General features: G+C 37.2%; 4 protein-coding genes and 1 pseudogene across 7 annotated transcripts; 3 read left to right on the top strand and 2 right to left on the bottom strand.

Moving 5' to 3' along the window:
• The first annotated feature begins 2,745 nt into the window (after positions 1-2,745).
• Positions 2,746-7,451, top strand: NTT1 (nucleotide transporter 1). 3 transcript variants are annotated; one of them, XR_002286787.2, is made up of 6 exons: positions 2,746-3,995; positions 4,889-5,143; positions 5,512-5,655; positions 5,753-6,100; positions 6,422-6,837; positions 7,102-7,451. XR_002286787.2 is itself a non-coding variant. In XM_011082772.3 (5 exons), the coding sequence occupies exons 1-5, from the start codon at positions 3,216-3,218 to the stop codon at positions 6,785-6,787; spliced, it is 1,893 nt and encodes a 630-aa protein (XP_011081074.1). In that variant the 5' UTR covers positions 2,747-3,215; the 3' UTR covers positions 6,788-6,987. The 3 variants fall into 3 exon arrangements, 1 of the variants encoding a protein (XP_011081074.1); XR_847996.3 differs by having other exon boundaries at positions 2,747-3,995; positions 7,107-7,451; XM_011082772.3 differs by lacking the exon at positions 7,102-7,451 and having other exon boundaries at positions 2,747-3,995; positions 6,422-6,987.
• Positions 7,452-8,446: 995 nt separating this feature from the next.
• On the top strand, positions 8,447-11,014 carry LOC105164162 (root phototropism protein 3). The gene is made up of 2 exons (XM_088884580.1): positions 8,447-9,630; positions 10,316-11,014. Exons 1-2 carry the CDS (start codon positions 8,956-8,958, stop codon positions 10,844-10,846), a joined length of 1,206 nt encoding a protein of 401 aa, XP_088740706.1. The 5' UTR covers positions 8,447-8,955; the 3' UTR covers positions 10,847-11,014.
• A 1,450-nt stretch (positions 11,015-12,464) lies between these two features.
• MOT2 (sulfate transmembrane transporter) lies at positions 12,465-14,918 on the top strand. Of its 2 annotated transcripts, none has more exons than XM_020693132.2 (3): positions 12,465-13,066; positions 13,545-14,542; positions 14,621-14,918. In XM_020693132.2, the coding sequence occupies exons 1-2, from the start codon at positions 12,623-12,625 to the stop codon at positions 14,502-14,504; spliced, it is 1,404 nt and encodes a 467-aa protein (XP_020548791.2). In that variant the 5' UTR covers positions 12,465-12,622; the 3' UTR covers positions 14,505-14,542; positions 14,621-14,918. The 2 variants fall into 2 exon arrangements, with proteins under 2 accessions (XP_020548791.2, XP_011081048.2); XM_011082746.3 differs by having other exon boundaries at positions 12,468-13,066; positions 14,645-14,918.
• On the bottom strand, positions 14,910-19,735 carry DPMS1 (Nucleotide-diphospho-sugar transferases superfamily protein). Its single transcript, XM_011082718.3, has 10 exons — positions 19,518-19,735; positions 18,744-18,832; positions 17,535-17,663; positions 16,870-16,969; positions 16,735-16,768; positions 16,592-16,668; positions 16,142-16,167; positions 15,891-16,055; positions 15,693-15,807; positions 14,910-15,263 (listed from the first exon to the last, which is right to left on the bottom strand). The coding sequence occupies exons 3-10, from the start codon at positions 17,654-17,656 to the stop codon at positions 15,159-15,161; spliced, it is 744 nt and encodes a 247-aa protein (XP_011081020.1). The 5' UTR covers positions 17,657-17,663; positions 18,744-18,832; positions 19,518-19,735; the 3' UTR covers positions 14,910-15,158.
• Positions 19,736-20,202: 467 nt separating this feature from the next.
• LOC105164685 (gibberellin 3-beta-dioxygenase 2 pseudogene) lies at positions 20,203-21,395 on the bottom strand (annotated as a pseudogene).
• Positions 21,396-24,019: the final 2,624 nt, after the last annotated feature.

Genomic DNA, 24,019 nt, shown 5'->3' with positions numbered 1-24,019 from the left:
CACCTATACGATTAGTACAGTTGTTTAACTTTATTATTTTGTTTAAATAATAATGAATTTGAATGTTGTGTAACAAATATTATTTTATGTGTATATTATGAATTAAGATGGTTGATTTATAATGTTTAAAAAAAGATTGAACTAAAGTTTTAACTTCTAAAAATTAGTTGTATGGCACGTCGTTTCTCTGTGTATATAATAAATAATTTTTTATAATTTAAAATATATTATAAATTAGATTAAAATATATAAATCAGTACATTGCATTAATAGAAAAAATAATAATTTATCAATTATTGTAAATTTTGAAAAGTTGAATGAGTTAATTATTTTATCATGAAGAGCATTTTCGTCTTCACAAAAATTTGATGTGGCGATGTCGTCAACCGCTGTTTGTGAGTGTGGAGGGATTTTTATTTTTTATTTTTTATGCTAGCCGTTGTGGCACGTTGTTCCTACGCGCATATAATAAATAATGTTTCACGTTTTAAAATATAAAGAAAGAAAAATAATAACTTATCAATAATATAAATTTTAAAAAGTTAAATAACTTAGTTATTTTATTATGAAGGGCATCTTTAACTTCACAAAATATTGGTGCACCGTTGTCATCAACCGTCATTTGTGAGTGTTGAACGACTTTTCTTTTTCCCTTTCTATTTTAAAAAAAAGTCATATATTTGAATTCCATAAATATGTGAATTTCTCTTCATATTAACAAGAATATTTATTTATTTATAATAATAATATTTATTTAAAACAAATAAAATGCTTGTATTATTATTTATTAATCATTTCAAAGTAAGGAAGGTTATGAGGAGTAGGGTGGTATTGTTGTGACTTCTGACTTGGTAAGAATGGGTTGGCCATGAAACTTCAAACACAAATGTCACAACTGACTTGCCTTGATCAATTTGGTTTCTCTTTCATGCTCTCACATTATTTTTCTCAGCATTTTGCTTCATTCCTATATTATCTACTCTATTTAAATTTAAATATTAATTTAATACATTAATATATCGTAATTGATACTTTAATATGTTAATTGAAATAATATTTTAATCTAATAAGACAGATACCGATCACAAGATTAATCCATAAATTAAATTGTAACTGAGGAATATTGTGTATACCACATTAGATAAAAAATGAGAGACTGATATGAATTTTCGGAAGTATGTATTGAAATCGGGGTTGTACGAGTTGTAATAACTCTAAGTAGTTATGAGAAAAGAATCTCCGTGTATTAAGTCCAAATATCAATTGGCGTTTGAAGTGTCACGGGGGGCCGGAGTAAATTTGTGAGAACCTCATACGCGTAGCCAGAGCTCAATTTCACTTCAAAACATACAACACAACAACATCCGACTTTTCTTATTCTTCCCCTCGTGTTTTTTGCGCAAATTTTTTTGATCATCGAGTATTGTAATTTTAAAATTTTAATAAGTTATTTCAAAGTAATTATAATTTTTAAAAATATTCCACCTTTTGTTTTATTATAACCCTTTAAAACTTTTTTAAAAAAAAAATTAAAATAAAATTAATTGTTCTATAAATTTTAACCTTTTTTGTAAATATACTTTAAATAAGTCTGTGAACACGCTTTTTGTCAATAGCAATATGTATAATTAAAAGAGTAGAGACGTGTTTAAGTGTAGTGGGATTGAATAGATATTTCTCTTGTAGTATTTGTATGGTAGAAGTAGCACACACCATTACGGAATTTTAGTTAAGGACGTGGCCCACCTTCTTGGAAATATTTCCCACATTTCTCCCTCATTATTGGTTCATATAATTCATAGTGCATAAATAAATTAAATATTTGATCAATACATTAATATACTAATAATAATTAATAATAAATTATAATAAATCTTGATACAATTAATATATTTATTTATTATACATAAATTACAGTAATTCACATAAAGCGAAACAAATACTCCCAATACCTATGGCCTCGAACCTAAAAAAAAGTTTTATATAAAACTTAAAAAAATAATTAAATATTTAGGATTTATTGACATTCATGCAACACCTATATTACCTAAAATTCAGATCATAAAATATAATTTTTGTAATTTAGATTTTAGTGAATGTGTATGTAATTTTTTTAAAATAAATTTATTGTTTATAATTATATGAGTTTACTAATTATCTAAGAATATGTAGAGCTATTAATTGATATTTTAATACAACAATATTATTATTATTATAGTGCGAGTTCGACTTTGGTCGAATTTGTTAAATATAGTATGATATGCAACTCGTACACTCAATACGAATATTCGATAGTTTTGTGAAGAGAAGAAAAAAATCAATAAATAGATAAAGTTAAGATTTCAAAATATTAAATCATCCTAAAACTTTGCAAGAATACATATATCTATTTATTTTTTAATAGGATGATTTTGCATATAATTATCGATACGTCAATCTTACTTAGTCTCATTTTTTTTATATAAATTATATATTATTATTAATTTGTTCAGTTCACTTTAAAAAAAATAAAGGCACAAAAAAAAATTAAATGGCCAGAAAATTTTGTAATAATTCCAACAACGTATGTTTGAGTTTGAGGGGGAAATTGTACATCACTTCACTTGGTCAAATTTAGGACTCACTCTTGGCTACATATGCGCTTTATTCACATGATTCTCTTGCACTTTTTAGTTGTGATTCAAGTAAAGATCCTATTTTGATTGCTACCCTTTACTCTCTTTCTCTCTCCGCACACTTCTCTCTCCTCTTAGAGTTTCTTTTTTTTTTTTTTTTTTTTTTTAAATTTAGGTATTCATTCTTGTCCCTTTATTTTTTGTTTTTTTTATTGCAAGAAACTGCAAGTGGAAGAATTGTTCATACGCTGCTTAGGCTAAGAAATCACAGTTTACTGCAAATCCCTGACATCAAGGTTTTTGATTCTTCTTAATCCAAGAATTTCAGGGAAAAACTTGTATTTTTTTATATACTTTCAAATATTTTGTCTTGATTCAAGAACAAGGGTTTGGTTTCTGTGTGAGGTAGTATATAGATATTTGTGTATCTTCCTCAGAACCTCTCTGAGCAAAAAAAACTATCTTCGGCTCCATCACCTCACCTTATCTTCATCACCCATCTCTCTTTCTCTTGTGTTCACTTGATAAAAATCAAATCTTTATATAGGGAAGTGTGTGGGGGAATAAGGAAAAGTAGGGAGAAAGAGAGGGGTTGGAGAAATGCAAGGTGTTTTACAGTCAAAAGGGCTTCTGTCCTTACCTTCAAACCCCAGAACCAGAGCTTTTCTTGCACAACCCTCATGTGATTTGAGGTATAGATTCAACCCTATAAATCCTCCGTTAAAATCAAGAACACTCAATGGGTCCTCTTTAACTCTTAATGGGTTCTCAAAATTCCACGGATTTGTGACAAAACCTCAATTAGTAGGCCAAAAGAATGGAAACTATCCCATATGTAGAGCTGAGGCTGCTGCTGCATCAGGTGATGGGCAGCCTTTGTATGGAGAGAAAGAATCACCCAAGTTTATGGGCATGGAGCTGGTGACTCTCAAGAAAATCATACCACTTGGAATGATGTTTTTCTGTATTCTGTTTAACTACACAATTCTCAGGGACACTAAGGATGTTTTGGTGGTTACAGCCAAAGGGTCTAGTGCTGAAATCATACCTTTCTTAAAAACTTGGGTGAATTTGCCGATGGCTGTTGGGTTTATGCTCTTGTACACACAACTGGCTAATGTGTTGTCAAAAGAGGCTCTTTTCTACTCTGTTATTCTTCCATTTATAGCCTTTTTTGGAGCATTTGGGTTTGTTTTATATCCTCTCAGCCACTATTTCCACCCCACAGCTCTTGCTGATAAGCTTCTGAACATTTTGGGTCCAAGATTTCTTGGACCTCTTGCAATCATGAGAATCTGGAGTTTCTGCTTGTTCTATGTCATGGCTGAACTCTGGGGAAGCGTGGTTATCTCGGTTCTGTTTTGGGGGTTTGCTAATCAGGTAATGGTCTCAGTGCAGTATTACAAATATGTGTTTGGATGTGTCTTTTTTACTATGGTTTGCTCTCAGAAGTAATTCCGGATTTTTCCTTTTGATACATACAAATGATTTCACGAGTTAACAAAACTTATTCGATCCTTTTCATCTGTCTGGTGTTTGAGATTCCTGGTTATCTGTGATTAGGCAGGTGTACTCAAGATCCTTATTCATCCACTTGAAATTTTCAAAATAGCTTGGTTAAGCTTGCAAATTCACTCATTGAATAAGTAAACAATTAAATTGGATTCGATTGAACGGCACGAACGAAATCGAGTGCTAACTCCCATTTCTTATTGAATTAACTGATCGATGTGCTATCGGACATTTATTTTGAATTTGATAATTTTCACAAAAAAATTTCGACATATTTTTATTTATTTATTATTATTATGAGAATTGATCCTACTACTTCTGGTTCTGGGGTTTCCACGCTATGTAAATTAGCTCGGTGCTAGATAAAAGTTTGTTAAATGATGATTAGGCAATGATCATTCTTGTTATAGTTATCTCCATGGTTTTTCTTATAACGATTATTTGGTGTACTTTTATTTTCTGTTTGGAGTATTCAGTATATATTTATAGATTTCTGCATAAAGTTAGGTGGATGCCTGGTGCTCAGTTGATTGCATTCTCACTGATTGGTGTCTATACGAACAAAATTTATGGGTTATCATGTGTCATTCCCTTACATTTCTCACTAAAGGAGTAGACAAGTAACTAGTATGAACATATCATTATACCAAACGTTGTAAGCTATCATGCTTTCCCTGATGTTATAAAGTTGTTGACATTACTCAATTCATGAGGACAGAAAAGTGGATGTTTTAACAGTATTATAATGCATTATCTCGCAGATCACTACTGTCGAGGAAGCCAAGAAATTCTATCCCCTTTTTGGTCTTGGAGCAAACGTTGCCCTTGTTTTCTCTGGTCGAACTGTGAAATACTTCTCTCAATTGAGAGAAAACCTTGGTCCTGGAGTCGATGGTTGGGCCATATCCCTGAAGGGAATGATGAGTATCGTGGTGGGGATGGGGCTTGCAATTTGTTTCCTTTACTGGTGGGTGAATCATAATGTTCCTCTTCCCACCCGTAGTCAGAAGAAGAAGGTATATTTGCTGCAAGATTATGTTGTTCCGAGTAATATTCTGTTGATGTTATTTTGCAGCTAGTATATGTTTCTATCCACTTGGTTTGATGCAAGCCTTTCTTCGAGTCTTTCTCAGTATTAATTACTGTGTTTAGGAATCCTAGTATTTGAAAAATTGAATGCCAAGCCAATCAACTCCAAGCTCGTGGGAAGCTTGGTGGCTTATGCTTGCACAGCCGATATTACGATACAATTTTCGAAAAAATTATTGCTGGAGTTCTTGAGATTTTCAATAGCTTTAGTTTTCTACTGTTAGGAGGTTAATGGTTTGTTAACTGAATTTCTGTTCTCAATCTTCACTAAACTTGGTGGTTTTTTCTTGTCCAGGAGAAGCCAAAAATGGGGACAATGGAGAGCTTAAAATTCTTGGTATCATCAAGATATATTAGAGATCTTGCCACTTTGGTTGTGGCATATGGTATTAGTATCAACCTCGTTGAGGTTACATGGAAATCGAAGCTCAAAGCTCAGGTAAAATGACTCCAAACCTTCCCTTCTTGCAACATCCATACCAAGTTATATTATTTCATCCTTTCTCTCTCTCTCTCTCTCTCTCTAAATTGCACAGTTTCCAACGCCAAACGAGTATTCATCCTTTATGGGCGACTTCTCGACTGCTACTGGAATAGCAACTTTCACAATGATGCTTTTGAGCCAATGGATCTTTAACAAATATGGTTGGGGAGTTGCAGCAAAGATCACACCTACAGTCCTGCTTCTGACCGGAGTTGGCTTCTTCTCCCTGATTTTGTTCGGCGACCCTCTTGCTCCAGCTCTTGCCAAGTTTGGACTGACTCCACTCTTAGCAGCTGTTTATGTCGGAGCAATGCAGAACATTTTTAGTAAAAGTGCAAAGTATAGCTTGTTCGATCCATGCAAGGAAATGGCTTACATTCCTTTGGACGAGGACACTAAGGTTGGCCGTTGACTTTACTATCATATCTCAACTTATTTCTTTCAAAGTGATAATAATTTATAGAGCAAGAATGTTTTAGGTTATCATTATATAACTTTTTCTCCTAGAAACAACCCATTCAAGCACATGTCTCAGATCATTACTCATTTTTCTAAACTTATTTTTATCACTTTTTCCCCAAAGATCGATTTCTAGGCAGGAATTATCCCTGCATAGCATTTAAGTTTCCATGTTGAGAAGTCGACGAATGATGATGTTAGATATTCAACGATCACCACTGTCTCTTTCTTGTGTTAATAATGCAATTGTTTCTGTTCTCAGGTTAAAGGGAAAGCAGCAATTGACGTTGTCTGTAATCCATTGGGCAAATCAGGAGGTGCTCTTATTCAGCAGTTCATGATTTTAACCTTTGGGTCCCTCGCAAATTCGACTCCCTATCTCGGAGGTATTCTTCTCGTAATTGTTCTTGCATGGCTAGGAGCTGCCAAGTCTTTAGACGGTCAGTTCACTGCATTGAGGCGAGAAGAAGAACTTGAAAAGGAGATGGAAAGAGCAGCCGTGAAAATTCCCATTGTGTCATCGAATGAAAGTGGCAATGGCTCTCTTGGTAGTGGCTCGACGCTAAATCCAACGGGAGGCGACTCATCAAATGCTTCATCCGAATCCTCATCTCCTAGGAACATCTGATCATACTATCCGCTAGAGGAATAAGAATATATATTACAAAGATTCATAAGGTTGAGCCTAGTTCTTAAGATTTAGTTCCCAGATATTCTTGGATTTCATTCCTTGTAAGATTTTCTTTTAGGCAGAAATAATTAGAACCAAGACAGTCATGTGATTCATTATCGTTTATTTACTTAAATTTAGCATATTTTACCTCTGTAGTCGAAAGTGTCTATCCTATTATTCCAATCATGGCTCTTGAATTTGGGTTTGGCATCCTATACACCTATGTTTACAATAAAGCTACGAACTTGAGTTTCTCTTGTCTCGAAAAGTGCAGGGTTTTTGCTTCATGGAAAATTCGCGAATGCTGCTTCAGACAGTGGCCCATGGTTGCTGCACATGACCGAGCCAAGAAAACCTCGCTGGGGTGAAAAGATCAGGGCTCGACAATCAGGTGATATGGAGTACCAAAATTTTCTCTTTATGGTATTTGTGTTGGACAGAGTGTACATGAGAAGCAGTGAAGATCACTTCAAGTTTGCTGTAATTATGCAAGATTTTGCAATCACTGTTGTGCATTTGAGTACCGTTATGTCTTCTAGTTCTGCATGGTAAGAATTGCTGTTGTGGTTGGGCTACAGTTGAGAATTGTTGCTTGGAGTGTTGTTTAATGTTGTTATCAGTTACGGGCTAACTTACAACTTTTAAGACAACGATAGATAGAAGCTCACTGCTACAGCAAATTCTTACTTGCATGTAAAAGAGGATATAACAGCAAGACATTTGATCCTTAAGGTACCAATTTAAGGTTAAATTGTCCGATTAATAGAGCTTTTTATTCCGACATTCTTTGGCTATCGAATGCCGTAAACTTTTGCATTTCTGGTATTCTTTTGTGTACTGAAGCGGCCCGACTCCTTACAAGATACAAACTCCACCAAATGAGCTTCAGTTTGCCCATTAATTGCTGCAACAAAGCAGACGATGCTGGGTTTTGGTTGGGGACAAAAAAATCAAGAATCTTGACGTCAGCAGTACATTTGTCAATTCATTACACGTTTTTTCCCTCTTTATTGGGTGTGACAGCAGGAGTCCCAACAATGTCCGACTGTATAAGCCCATAATTGCAGTCCCATCAAAATATAGTGCATTAGAATCACTTATAATCAAGTTATGGATCGATTACTGCAACCTGGGTCGTGTTTAATTGATTTAATATCATGATTTACTTTATGGGAACACACATTCTGTTTCACTTGAACTATCAAGCTACCAGACAGTAGTTAACGGGCAGAGCTGCAAAGTTCCCTGCATAAGTATTCTCTTGCTGTTCTCTGAAAGTTTGATGTCACAATTTGAGCAGCAGTTGAGAAAGAAAAGTGACAGAGAAATAAGACAAAGAAAAGTTAATGCAAATATTCCATCCTATGACACACAATGCCTTATTCTCTATTCCATGAACAAAATTCATTAAGACACCACACAACAAAATGGGGATAGAGACTTGAAGGGATTGGATCTCTCCTTCTCTCACCTCTTCTTTTACCATCTTATCCTCATTTTCTAACCACATATTTGCACAACTCAGTGGTAAACAACCACAATCAATATTGTCAGGACTTATCATTTTAGTACTGCCAAATTACTACAGACACTTTTTCTCCCAACGGCATTCTTGTCTTGGCAAAAGGTGCACGACTTTTTTATATGAAGTGATCCATTTTTACCAACTGAACCAGCATATGTTAGCCTGTTTTCCTTATTACTGAGTAATTTGTCAAGTGACTCTATGCCTTCGGCCTGTAGTAATTGGCCCTTTATGGGGTTGGGGTGATTGACTTGCCCTTTTGAATGTAACTATAACTTAGTGTGACAGTGAAAATTCATATAACGTCGCAAAAATGAAGGGAAATTAGCGTCGCGCTTCTTTTGCAACTTTGCACCTTATCAACAACAAAAAATGCCAAGTGATTACATGATTGATATATCACAGGCCTGACTTGAGAACTTCCAAATAATGGGCTCACAGACAGCACAGGCAGCAGTGCTAGAATTTTCACACAGAAAGGTGACCTTTTTGCATACTTTTCCCCACTTGTTAATTTCCACTACTTATGCAGCTATAGCTGAGTGAATGCGCCCATACTTCACTACCATATTTTCACTTGAGAAGAATTAGCCCAAAAATGCAGAACATGGAACTGCCAGAATTCATCACATCATCAGACATGGATTATTTCATCAACACCCTATCAGACATCAAGGTGAAGGAAACCAAGCCAGACCTGATTGCCTCAACCATAACACATTATGCCTCCAAATGGCTGCCTGAGCTGGCTGATGACGAGGGCGATCGGGCTGTGGCCCATTATGAGGACTCCCAAGAAAGTGTGACAGCTTCATGGACAAAGAAAAGGTTCTTCATACAAGCTCTTGTCGCAATTCTGCCTCCAGAGAAGGAGTCCATCCCTTGCAACTTCCTCTTGAGGCTCCTAAGAGTCGCCAACATGGTTCACGTTGGGCCATCCTATCGGGCCGAGCTTGAGAAACGAGTCTCTTGGCAGCTCGATCAGGCTTCTTTGAAAGAATTGATGATACCGTCTTTTAGCCACACGTCTACCGCATTGCTTGATTTTGAGCTTGTTCTTCGTCTAGTAAAGAGGTTTGCGAGTATGGAAGATGTTGCTAGGAGTGGGGCTGCTGTCATGAAGGTGGCAAAGCTTGTGGACTCTTACCTTGCTGAAGCAGCCGTTGATTCGCATCTGTCATTGCCTGATTTTGTCGATCTTGCTAGCGCCCTCCCAAGCCACGCACGGTCTTCAGACGATGGACTTTATCGTGCCATCGACACGTACCTCAAAGTAAGTAAGCGTTTGTTGTGCTTATGTTCTATTGTTTTTAGTGTATATGTTCTGTTCTACGCTTGTCTTTGCTCTGTGAAAATGGCTAAAATTCTTGGTCAGCCCGGGGACAACTATAGCCTGGTGGTGATTAGGGGTGTTGGATCATATGCAGCCAGCTGCCGGATTAGATTCTCTATGTGTGTTTTTTTTTTTGCCAGCCCCAAATTTAGTGACATCTTCGAAAGTGGGATAAAAGTGGAGGCCTTTTTGGTATTGTGACCACAACAAGATTCTTCCGCTAAAGAGAGTTAAGCAGATAGGTTAATCTTTAGGCACTGTCATTGCATATGATACATACCTCTTATCCTGACACAAAGATTGCCTGAAATTGGCTTTTCTTCTGTCCTTTAATGAGACATTGCATTAACTTAAAAAGTTTAGGATTCAGGCAATGCTGCACTTCCACTAAAAGATTAATGAAACATTCCCCTGCAAATAGAATAGACATTCTTGGAGGTTCTGAAACATTATAAAAAGTTCATGAGTTTGAAAAATTACACTGACCCTCCTGCAGACATGTTTTACGTTACAGATTTGCTCCAGCTGTTCATTTGGTAGGGGAATATTTAATGTAAAACACGACATCATAAGTTGCGGTAAAAGGCCCGAATTTCCCACGCTAACGTGTTTTCTTGTCGAGTAGGCGCATCCGAGCTTGTCGAAGCAAGAGAGAAAGACGTTATGCAGTTTAATCGACAGCAGGAAGCTGTCGCAGGAGGCGTCCGTCCATGCAGCCCAGAACGAGAGGCTGCCAGTTCGGGCAGTGATCCAAGTGCTGCTCTCGGAGCAAACTAAGCTCATCAAGCACGTGGACTGGAGCGGATCGTTGAGTGGCGCCCGTAGCCCTGCGGGAGTGGGGCTTGAGCTGCCGGGGCGGTGCTTCTCGAAAAGGGAAACGAGCGTGCAACAAATGGAAATCAAGAGGCTGAAGGAGGATGTGCTGAGGCTGCAGAGCCAGTGCATGGCGATGGAGAGGCAGATTGAGAAGCTGGTGGAGAAGAAGAGATCAGCAGGGTCGTATTTCAGCTGGAAGAAGCTGGGGTTTAAGGCCAATAGAGTGGGAGAGGTGGGCGGAGAGAACGAGGTTGGGTTGGGGCTGAAATCGCCGTTGGAGATTAAGACAAGGCTTCTACGAGGAAGGAATTCCTCCAACAGGAGGAAATCATTGTCCTGATCAAATCATCACTTGCTTATATCCAATATTCCCATTCTCTCATGCTCCTAATCAAATCCAATGCTGTTTATTTTTATATGTATTGGGAAACTAAGTAATTTAATATGCTACTTCATTATGTTATACTCATCAGACTGACACATTTAATGTTACAATTTTAATTTCAAATTGAATCAAATCCACTATTAATAACACATAATATACTCTATGTAATACAGCTTCAGTCCATGATGCACATGGGCTACCAGTAACCCATAGTGGACTTATGTATATACCTTCCATCCATTTAGCCATTAGAATATTAGATTACAATTTTGCTACTGTTTTTATTTTTGTTAAAATAAAAAGATGATTAACATATTAATATATTTTTTAACAACCATTAAATTATAAAAAATAGAGTGAATTACAATGAGTTTTTCTGATTTTTGACATAATTATAAATATTCTTTTATTGTTGAGAAATTATCCATACTTCTAATATTGAATGAAATATGTAATCTTTGAACGAAAGCCTAAAATATCAATTTTGCCCTTTTTTTAAAAAAAAATAAAAATTGAAAAATATAAAAAGTTGCTGACGAGATGAAATTTTCTTCTTGCCCTTTTAGTCCATAATTTCTTTTTAGAAAATTATAAAAGAATAAGTCATCTAAAACAAATAAATGACAATAAAGTTATCTGCACATCATACAAATTTTCAACTCACAATACCATACTTATTTATAAAACAGAGGGATAATTACGTAGTCCACTTTTGAGATTTGGTATAATTACATATACATCATGTGGTTTGAAGAATTGTATCAAATACCGACAATATTTTTTTTCTGTAAAACAAATAAGATCATTCCATTAGTGAAAATGCACTAAATTTGTAGATATTTAGCACAAAAATTAATGAAAATCCACATTTATTTACTACTCACTTATTGTAGGTTAAACAAAGATTTTCTGATCAAAATATTCTTATATAGGTGAAGATATACCTCACACGCATTAGCATGTGAAGATGTATGCAGATTTATTTGATCTGAAATGATTCAGTAATAAGTCAATTAGAGATAAATATAGATTTCCATTCAACCTTTTTGTTAATATTAACAAATTTGATAAATTCTAACCAATGAAAGGGTTTATTTGTTAGAAAGAAACAAATGTAATTTTTCAAATCATAGAAAAATTAAATGCAATTATAACAAATTTCGGAAGAAGACAATATAGTTATCCCCGAAACTTAAAATGCCCATTTATTTTATGATATAAATTATTTAAGTACGGGAGAAAAACAATTCTATATTAATTATATTATGTTTTGTTAGACTGTTTAGATTGAATAACTCAATCCAATTAAATAAATAGGTTGAATTTATAATATAAAATAAACACTTTATAAAAATATATTAAGCAGACTATCTAATCTAGTAATAAAAAGTAATCTGCGTGCAAAGTCTCAGCTGCAGCACAAGACTTGACAAGTTTAGAGATGCAAGAATGGTGGGAAATGCTGACACGGCAGGACTTCCTCAACTAATCCGCGAAGAGCCATTTCTTGGCTAGTCATCTTTCTCCGACTCACCATGCAACTGAAGGGCCTTTAATAATGAGATATTCTTTCCGCAGGTCGCTGTCCAAATTCATAAATCATCTCTAAAAATTGTAATGAATCTGACCAAACATGTAATCATAAAAACAGGAAAACCAAAGGGTTGATAATTTAGTAGCGGCTTTTGGGGTAGTTACACTCCTCACTTAAGACTCTCTCGCACCGTCAAGATGTCCGGTGACTCGCCGGAACCTAACAACCCCCTCCTCCGCCACCATCTTGACGGGTGGCGCCACCATCTCGCCACCTCACTCCGCCTCAAGACCACCCTCCTCTCCGAGCTGAGCGGGGCCGTCGGCGACCTCGGCACCTACATCCCCATAGTACTGGCCCTCACACTGGTCTCCCACCTTGACCTCTCCACCACCCTTATCTTCACCGCTCTCTACAACATCGCAACTGGAGTCCTCTTCGGCACCCCCATGCCCGTCCAGCCCATGAAGTCTATCGCCGCCGTCGCCGTGTCGGAGACACCCCATCTGACGGTCTCCCAGATCGCCGCCGCCGGCATATCCACCGCTGCCGTCCTCTTCTTCCTGGGGGTCACCGGCCTCATGTCCATCCTCTATCGCTTCCTCCCCCTCCCTGTCGTCCGCGGCGTCCAGCTCTCACAGGTGTACTGAAATTCCACACTTTTTGATATATTGCCCCAACATTTTCCAACATCACAGAGACAATGAGTATATATGACGTGCTGCAATCAAAGTTGTGATTTTTTATTGATAAATTATTAGGAAATGGCTCAAATTTATTGCTAAAGGATTGAAAGTTCATTTTGATGGATTGTTTAGTATGAATCTGCAATTTCTCTCATTTTTCATGAGCATGGTATTTGATTCTTGAATTTGCATGAATTTCACTAGAATTAATGTAATGGAAGCTGGACAACTATATACGATATGACTATTACGAAAGAATTAATTACACATACTGTCACTATGTAATAAGATTTGTCCTTGTTTCTCTAACACTAATAATACTAGTTTGTTTTCCACAGTTCTTGAGTTAGTGGATGAAGCTTTCAAAAATGAATCTTGATGTGAAGGAAAAACTCCCTTGATTCCTGAAAGACATTCTTTACTATGTTGACAGGGCCTGGCATTTGCCTTCTCTGCTATCAAGTACATTCGTTACAATCAAGATTTCACCAAAACAACAGCAACAAAAACCAGCGACCCCCGCCCCTGGCTCGGCCTTGACGGCCTTGTTCTTGCGCTAGTTTGCCTCCTCTTCCTAATCCTTGCAACAGGGGACGGCAGCGGCAATGAGAGTGATGCCCATTTGGTCTCAACAACCCGACGAAGAAGAGTTCAGAGAAGGCTCAGGATTTTATCATCAATCCCATCTGCCCTCATTGTCTTCTTGCTTGGCTTGATCTTGTGTTTTATCAGAGACCCGACAATATTCAGCGACATAAAGCTTGGCCCGTCGAGGTTTCATGTGTTGAAAATCACATGGGATGATTTCAAAGTCGGATTTGTACGAGGAGCAGTGCCTCAGATCCCTCTATCAGTGCTGAACTCAGTTATTGCAGTATGTAAGCTGTCTGGTGATCTGTTTCCTGGTACAGAACTATCCGCAACCAAAGTTTCGGTTAGTGTAGGTTTGATGAACTTGGTCGGCTGCTGGTTTGGGGCAATGCCAGTGTGCCATGGCGCGGGAGGGCTGGCAGGGCAGTACCGTTTTGGGGGGAGGAGTGGTCTATCTGTGGTGTTTCTTGGATTGGGGAAACTAGTTCTTGGCTTGCTGTTTGGGAACTCATTTGTGCGGATTCTGAGTTCGTTCCCAGTGGGGATTCTTGGAGTGCTGTTGCTTTTTGCTGGGATTGAATTGGCAATGGCATCAAGGGATATGAATTCCAAGGAAGAGTCTTTTGTGATGCTGGTTTGCGCTGCTGTGTCGTTGACGGGGTCGAGTGCTGCCTTGGGGTTCGGATGCGGGATTGTGCTGTACTTGGTGTTGAAACTAAGGGAGATGGGTTTCTCCGGTCTTCCCTTCTTTAGATCAAAGTCTGAGCCGACTGCTGAAGATGAATCCCTTATAAATCCATAAGATTCTTATCTACCACGTTTGACACATGGGACCTTACTGTAAGAGAAGTATACTCTTAGCTATATTAACACTTCACAAGATTTGAGCAGGCATGTCATAAGACATTGGCCCTTCAGACTGTTGTTCTTCTTCTTCTGCAGGATGAAGAAAAGACGATGTGATGATGCAGTTGAGATGAGGTTGACACAGAAGACTCCAAGGCTGCTACTTATTCCGTATCTAAATGTTAATTAACCTAAATTCTCTAAATTAGTATTTATGGGATTAAGGCTATTATGGCTTATCTGATTCTAGTAATGAGGATTCTGGGTTGCATCTGGATATAGATTACTGGGTGAGTAGAAAATCCTTACCTGTATTTGCTGGGTTAGCTCCATGTTACGAGGAGTGAAACTAAATTCAATATTTCAAAAAGTCATGCATATAATGTCCTGCATTGGTCAGATATCATGTCAAATACAACATGATATGTCTTCAACACTGTATTCAATATGTCATGCGATAGTTCAGATACAGGTAAAGATAAAATGCTCGCTGAAGCCAATTTTCTGTGAGATTGAAGAAAATAGGTCATCTGATCATTTGAAATTTCTATAATCAAAGGTCTCTGCAAAACGTGAAGAGGTTATCATGATCAACTGCTTAGGCTCCATTTTAAGTTGTCACCAGAAGGTATACAAGTCCCTTCAGATACTCTACTATTTCCGATCCTCCCAGCTTTGAGCTTCCATATACTCTATCGACAAAAGTTATTGGAACCTATGAAAACGTGGAAAGCAACATCAGAAACCAGTTTAAACATTCGAAAAATTTCATGGTTTAGGTTTAGATGTTAGAATCTATATAACCTTAACTTGTTTCTAACAGAGCTTGTCAAGAGTCTTTACCAATGAGTCCCAAATCCAAGCTTCAAGTACTTTCAGGTCTAACAAATCTGGAATTTGTTGGATTTGTTGTTATTTGGATTTCTGAGTTATAATTTGGAGTCTACTAACAAGTATTAGGTAGTCCTGAAATCGACTTCTAGGGTCAGTTTTCCAAAGTTGGTACGTTACATGCTCTTCATTCTAGTGGACTTGATGTTTACCATGAATCAATATTTCCGTTTCTTCTGTGATAAAATTTGCACCGTTACGTTCATACTCATTCGTATCACCTTCCTAAGTAGATATAGGAAATTGTAGTTACCTCTTCAATGTGGTAACCCTTTCTTGAGGCTCTAACAATCATCTCCATCTGGAAAACATACCCCTTGCTCACACATGAGCTTATAACATCTTCAAGCACAGATTTCTTGTAAAGCCTTCAAATCAGAAGGGAATATCAAACTTAAGGTGGTATCTGAAAGGGAGAAACTATTATGGCAGGTGCAGAGTTGAGCAATACCGGAATGATCCTGTTAAGTCTGATACACCTGGCCAAAGAAGTGTTTGCGCAAGGACATTTGCTCCCCTGCTTGTCAATTTACGCATCAGATTCCACCCATGCACCCCACCCCCTTTAACATATCGAGTTCCAGTAACTATGCTTGCACCTGTCTCTCTCTGTTTCCTGAACTCAAAAACAGTTTTCACCTAGTATGAGTAGTCAAGCACCAAGTTCATGAAAATCCAGCACTTCAATAAAAATATACTTACTTTATAAAGCTCGGTAGGTATTTCGGCTGTGACAGAACATGAAAAAGAGAACTCAGCTCAAATGGGAATGAAGAAAAGAAGTATTGCATATTTAAAAGAGTAAATAAATGAAGAGGGAAACTTCAGTACAAGTAGTCATGACGTTTGAATAAAAGTGACCATCATTTTCCAAGTCATCTTGATTAGAAAAATCTGATGAAATATCCTTTTCTTCTTTCCTTTTTGGTTTTCTTCACATTATTAACAAGATCCGTAAAGCTGTCAGCCTTGGCCCTTAGGATCTGAATTTCATACTACAAAAATATTTTGCTTCTTTTATAAATTAGAACATTAAAGAGGATTGGGTGCAATACTTTCAGAGAGTATGGAAATCATAGGTTCTCACAATCTAAAAAGTAAGATGATATGAACAAATTCTGTGTTTTTATGCATTTGAAGCCAGAAACTTACATGGTGGGATAAGTCAGCATCCATTATCACAACAAAATTTCCAGTCGCATGCTTCAGACCATGCATGTAAGCCGTACCTGCAATGTAAAACCTTAAGATATTTCACCATGATCTTTCAAAGTAGAGGATGACTGAAAACATACCCAAGCCAAGCTTCTTAGGTCTAGGTCTCAACAACTGCATTACCACAGCACCATGAGTAAAACATACAGCAATAAGAGCTAGAGATTTGATGTCATAAACTACAAAAATGAGTAAATTAAGTCCTAAAAGCTTACAATACAGGCTTCCCCATATGCTTGCTGCAGTTGTTTGACAATCTCCTGGGTTCCATCTGGACTCCCATCATCCACTACTATTATTTCAAAATTGACATTCCTGATCCAAAAGAAGAAAAGAGTCATAAAAAGTGAGGAAGTCCAACATGTGCAAAGGAGAGAACCAAAATGATTATTTCAAACTCTCGATCCATTTCAGCCACACAAAAAAAATTGTAAAATACATTTTGACCCCCTAACTGCATGTTGTGTGAAATTCCCTCTACCATGCATACTTTATAAGACATGAAGACCACTTCACCCCATCCCCCCAAACAATAATATAAAAGATCTATCCCCCCTAAGCAATTTGGTGTCAAATTTCCTCTTCAGTATTATGTGAATCTATCCCCCTAACATCAATACAATTTTATTTTACTTTATTCTTTCTTTTCCTCCTTTCTCTCTCTTCACAATAGTTGGGAACAAAACAGATTCTAATATCTAACGAACAATGAGCAGCCTCTGGAAATCTAAGGAAATTGCAGAATAAAAAACATAAAAAGTTAATATACACACACACACACATTTATATATATATATATATATGTATATGTGAGTGTGAGTGTGAGTGTTTGTGTGTATTATTGTGACACAGACAGAGAGAAACAGAGAGCAATACTCACTGGAGGTGCTTAAATATAAGGTAAACAATGAGCGCAATGTTGAGGCGCTCATTGTAGGTGGGAACAATTATGCTGTACTTGTTCTCCTCTTTTTCTTCCATTGAATTTCTGATCAACACCATCAAAAACCTAAAAATGATCAGTAATTGTTTCTTTTCAAATCTTTAATCAGGTGAAAGAACAGAGAGGATTCGGAAAAATACTATGTAGTGGACTGGATCCAACCGAACAATTGTATAGTTCATGCACAATATCTTCAACCCAAATTAAATAATAAGGATCTAAACCAAATAATTTCCAAGCCAGCTGAATATATATATTTAGTTTTCTCCTTCAATTATGCCTGATTCATACTAAATTCTTGTTCTGACTATATCAAATAGAAATAGTGCTGGCAGATTTTTATTCACTTGTTCAACAATTTTCTAGTTAAATGATTGCCTTTAAACTCAACATCTAGTCCCACATCAAATAGCATGTCTCAAGTAGTTTGAGTCTTTGTTGTCTGTTTTTCAACATCCAATTTAGTATCTGCATTATCAATACAACTGATAGGTATCCCCAATTTTCAAGAATACTCATTTAATTTACATGCAGAGCTCCAAAACATAGTGGAAGGATTAAGAATTACATGTCCGTATATCTACTTGCAACATGAAAAACATAAGCAACAAGGAGAAAAAGTCAAACAGCTCTGCAGATCCCAAGCTTTACCAAAATTTTACGCATATTAATTGTACTCATACTACTTAATAGGAGATGCCGACCCGATTTTTCTACTTCAAAGCATGAACAGAGAAAGAGGAAGCCAAAAGAAAAACACAAGGTTGTGCTCATTAGACATCTCCATCAACTGTACAAAATCGATGAATCATCTTAGGTTATTTTCAATTTACCATTTTGTCAGTCAAATCATGCTAAACAAAGAAGAATTGTCAACATTCTTCCCCCATATACAAAATGCATAGTAGTTGATTTAAGTGTAAAATTTCATACAAATTGAGAAAACTGATGACAACTTAACAAATTACAAAAGTTTCACATGTCAATCAGCCAAGTCTTTCAATTTTCAACATATTTCAGCAAAAAAAATAAATATTCTGGCGAGAAGAACATTGGGTGTTCAATCAGGCATTTTAACAAAATCCTTGAAAGCAATTAAAATTTCTCCTACAAACTGTAAAAAAAATTACAAAGAACAAAAATTACTTGTTAATGTCGTCGGAGAGAAGTTGTGCCGATGGAGCCGGAGCCGGAGCCGTCTGCGATCGAGCGAATGATCTGCTTTCTTCTTCCCGCTGAGAGAGAGAGAGAGAGAGAGAGAGAGAGAGAGAGAGAGAGAGAGAGAGAGAGAGAGAGAGAGAGAGAGAGAGTTATTTCATGTCTATCTACATGGAAAAAAAATCTGAATTCATAATCGAGTACATTTTATAGAATAAAGTCATCACTGGGACCAATCAACTATTGTATTTGAACAAGCAAGAGCTAACCATAGCTCTTGATCTATACATCTTTGTCTTCTAATGCTGAGATCTCTTAAGCTAAAATTCTAGTTCCAAGCACCCTTCTTGTTTCATTATCGAATTTCAGTCACCTCCAAAATTTCAAAAATTAAACTTGATGAAAATTGAGCAATGATTTCTCACTTACAACTACTATAGGTAAGGGGAAGAATGTTCCATTGCAAAATAGGATTATGTGTAGCTAGTACTTTCTTCAATTTATGTTTTATATTTCTTACACAGTAGACATCAGCATCTAAGAAATAATATCGGCATTCCCATAACAACTCCAAATCCACCGATAGTTGCAAGTACCTTATTAAGGTTTTGGAAGTAATATAAGGAGCTTTCATGGCAGCACCAACTGAACTACTGCCGGTCATATAAATCCCCCAATAAAATTATGAAAAATTCAACAAACTCAAGTGGAAAGAGGCAGAAAAGAGCTCGATATTATAACAAAACGATGATTGAAAAATACCGGGCGGCGCCGAGGACGGAAACGCCGATTCAGATGGTAATTCCGATGGCGAAGAAGGTGTTACGAGTGATCCGAACCAAATCCTGCTACCGTGAGCCAGAAAACATCAGCTTCGTGCTGAACAACTCTCCCACTCTTTCCCCCCCCCTCTCTCTCGCGTTCGTAACGAGAACGAAGAAAATCAATCAACAGTTGCCTGATCAGAGAAGCAAGACGAGTGTGTGGGCCGACAAATAGGCTGCTATAAAATTATGAGCTTTGCATGATCGATATTTTGGGCCTAACTATACTAGGCCCAATGAGCTCACCCATTTTCCACTCGGCCCTATTTAGGATATTATGAAAATGAATGAAAAACAAACAATCTATATATTTATTTAGAGGAGATATTTTCCACTATAATATTTTTTCATATAAGTTTTTTATGTCAATGTTGTCACATTAATTTTTTTAATTGTAATAATGGGATGATCTTATATAAATATGCAAAAATTATAGTACGAATAATTAAATTTAAGAATAAAATTTATGGGGTGGAGAAGAGTTATATATCTTAATATCATTCAAATACGAAAAAAAATCCATAGTTTAATTCAAATTTGAAAATGATAAATATTAAAATAGGAGCAAAACAATGCTCCAAAAGCACACCTTTCATTTATTTATTTTATATAATTATAATTTTTTAGTCAATTTTCACACTATCATCATCATCGGCATTCATAAATCCATTTGCTAGGCTTATTGTTGTGAGTGCCTTGTCGAAATATTGGGCCTTGATGCCCAAATATTCATTCCAAGTAATGGGCCTGTAGAGAGGAGGGTGGTTGCTGTCCACTAGTTGTGGAAGTGGGCCCATTTTGACACTTGATGGTGGTCCATGGAGATAGACTACAGACAATCGGTGTTGGGTCTGGTTCACAACTGCCCGATGGAGCGCGTTCAAGTATGACCCGTTTGACAATATGTGCATGAGGTCTCCTATCACGACTATGAGGGCTCCCGGGTGAGGTTGCAACGTAACCCACCCAATGCCGTCTCCTCGGAACACCTGTAGGCCACTGGTGTTGCTTTGATGCAGAATGTTCAGGATGGTGGAGTCTGTGTGTGCCGCCATGCCCATGGCCTTATCAGGATCCGGGCACGGTGGGTATGAGTTGAGTTGTAGAGCTGCACCTCTCTCTTTCAGTTCGCCTTTTGGTTCGACCCACTTTACATCATCTTCAGTTACGCCTAATGACCCGAGTATGAGCCCCATAAGGCGGCTTGCTAGGTTTTTCATCTCCTTTTGGTATTCTTCAATCGTATTACTGAAAAGATAGGATAAATAAATTTTGAGTCACATATCAACAAGCACACATTGTTCAAAGGCATGGAAATATTATACCAGAAGTTATGGTAGTCATGGGGCCACAGTTTGGCAGCATGTTCAAGCGGTGATCCAACAATAGTGAAGCCCTCAGACCACATGCTCTTTGAAAAGAAAGAAGAGATGCGCGCCATCCCATACCCTGACACGCCGTTAGGGGTACGCTCTGCCATGAGCTTCCGATCCATGGGGAGGGAGAAAAGTTTCTCCCCTGCCAACTCCACTTCATCAACCAAATTCTTGGGTACATTGTGGTTAACGATTTGGAAAACGCCCCAAGTCGTGCATGCGAGCCTGATGAGCTCCATGGCGTTTTCATCCTTCAGGTTAATTATAGGAATTGATTCGAGTCTAGATATATCGCCTCCGCAAGAGGAGCTGTACTTGTTTGCTTCCGACGTCCATGCATGGGAGTCGGGTAATATCTCAACTGAGCTCAGGTCTACAACTTTGTGATTGAGATTGAGAGGATGAGTTCTAAAGGCATCGGAGAGTACTGACGAGGACATGGCCTTGAACTTGGAAGGAGGGATGTTTTTGTGTACTGATTACATAAGAAAGTAGTGTAATTTTCTATTCTTTTTGGCTATAATTTATAGGGTGACAAAATTAATTGCTGTTTGCCTTTAATTTGTTAAAGCAAGTAATTTATAACATTTTCCTACTAAACTTTTGAATAAAATAAAGGAAGGTATGTTTGAGTTATTCAATATTAAATGATTGCCCTTGTATATATCGTGTATGTTAGAATTGAGATATAAATATTATTGTCATGAAAAGAGTAATGATACTACGTGTCAATTTTTAGCTTCCAATTGTTTTCCTAATTTTAATAACTGTCATCGTAGTTAATTAATTTGAAAGGATTGTAATTGATTAATGTAAAAGGGTTTACTGAACGTAATTAAGAAATTAAGAATGGGTTAGCCAGGAATTTAATACACTTTTCCATTTTAATATTTTGAATAAGACATAACTATATTAGTGTTATTAAATATTAAATGATTCAACTTGTAAATAATTTAAAATGGAAGAGAAATAAATCTCGGCATAAAGGGAAAATTATTTCAACAAGGAAAAAAAGATATCGTCACCAAAGAAAGATTCAAAGTCAAATCTGTCAAAACTGTTGTAATTGAGCAAATTAGGGGAACACCATTAGTAAACAAATTCTAGCCGTGTAGAAGGGATAGGTAAAGGACGAAATAATATTTTGCCTTCACCTACCCTAAATAGCATAAACTTGGAGTAGCATAAATACCTCTCATTAAAAGGAGGAGAATGATTTTTTAGAGAAGAATTCTAGTATGAAGTGTGTTGAATCGCACTCCTATAATATAAATATAGTCGATTTTGCTTTTTAACGACATAAACTTGGTGCCGTCTGTCGCAAATCACGACTCAACACTTGAAAATGCACACTAGATCAAGAGCGAGGAACGAGAATAGAAGCGTAGGAGAACTTGAAGGGATCTCCGAACACCCGCTCCAAGAGGAAATCCAACAACCATTTGACCCCGGGAGGGAGGAAGACAACAGAAGACCTGGAAAGCAAGAGGAGCAAGAGCGAACTCCTCCTCCCCCTACTAGAAGACAAATTGCCTCCGCCACCTTCTAAGGAAGCACCACCAGAAAAGTACAAACCTCCAAAGAGAGACCAAATTGCGGCTAGACAAGCCAACATAGAAATGACGGGAAATGTTCAACCATTCCCCCTGGTCGTGGCCCCCTCCTAGGCGTAGTCCCTTTGCCCTTATATCCTAGCAGAAGCTATTCAACCTGGAATTAAGATTCCGAATATTAACGAATATGACGGGACGGAGTATCCTCAAGATCATTTAGACCAATTCCTAGCAAAAGCATATTTGGTAGACATTAGTGATATTGCATACTGTAAGATATTTTGGACGACCCTGGCTAGAAAAGTCATGACTTGGTTAATCAACTACCTAGCTCAATGATAGACAATTTTGAGCAACTATTTCAATGTTTTTTGCACCACTTCGCAATCAACAAGAGATACCCTAAAACGTCCTCATACTTATTCACTATGATCCATCGAGAGCACGAGAGCCTATGAGACTACGTGTAGAGATTCACCGAGGCCGTCCTAGAGGTCCCTCATGCCAACCCAAAGCTTATGGAAAGTATTATGTAGCAAAACTTGCAATAGGGAAGATTTTGTGAATCTATAGCCGAAAAAACCCCAACCACATTGGATGAACTCTTAGTACATGCAGAGAAATGCATCCGAATTGAGAAAACATTAAGCGTAAGAACTGCAACCCCCTTTAAGAGGAGAGCTGAAGACGAAGTCCATACCAAGCAACACATGAGTCAAAGCAACTAAAGAGACTGAAGGTGCGTGCCGCCCTCCGACATAAGCCGATATACCCTACTGAATGCTCCGCGCGTGGAGATCCTTGCCGTAGCAGAACAACAAGGGATAGTCCAGTGACCATTCCACATAAGGGAGAATCTTAAAAGGATGAAATCAGACAAATATTGTCTTTTTCATAAAGATCGTGGTCACAGAACCGAATATTGCTACATCTGAAAGATAAGATAGAGAAGTTGATCCAACAAGGATATCTGAATGAGTACATAGATCGTAACAAGCAATCTCGTGAAGGCGCTTGGGACCTCTCCGAAAGGGGCATGAGAGAGAGGCAATGCAAAATAAATCGAACCAATATAACCTTCTAATCATCGAAGCTATCAGGGTGATATTTGGTTGACCAGCAGGAGGAGATTCAGCTCGAGCGAGGAAAGCCACGCATAGAGCCATAAAAAACGTTACACATGACCAATTTGGGCCAGAGGTGATGATGAATGAGGAAACATCGGGAAGTAGGAAGGCCCATACTAGCTTGCTGAAGCAATTGGAAATGCGACCTATATGATCATTTTCTTATCGATTTTTCTACTGAAAAAACATCAAAATACAATGTACATGTAAAAAAGTATCCCATCACATTTTTCTTAAATATATGTACATTATATTTGATGTTTTTATTGAAAGAAAAATGAAACAGAAAATGATCAAATTATATTAAGAAAATTATAGAATAAAATAAATCCTCATTTTGCATGATAATCTTATTCAAACTAACCACTACAATTTTTATTTATG

Source organism: Sesamum indicum, linkage group LG1, assembly GCF_026168435.1.
Source record: "Sesamum indicum cultivar Baizhima isolate 11 linkage group LG1, ASM2616843v1, whole genome shotgun sequence".
Taxonomy (NCBI): Eukaryota; Viridiplantae; Streptophyta; class Magnoliopsida; order Lamiales; family Pedaliaceae; genus Sesamum; species Sesamum indicum.
The sequence above is the reverse complement of the archived record's forward strand: the minus strand, read 5'-3'. Positions and strand labels throughout refer to the sequence as shown.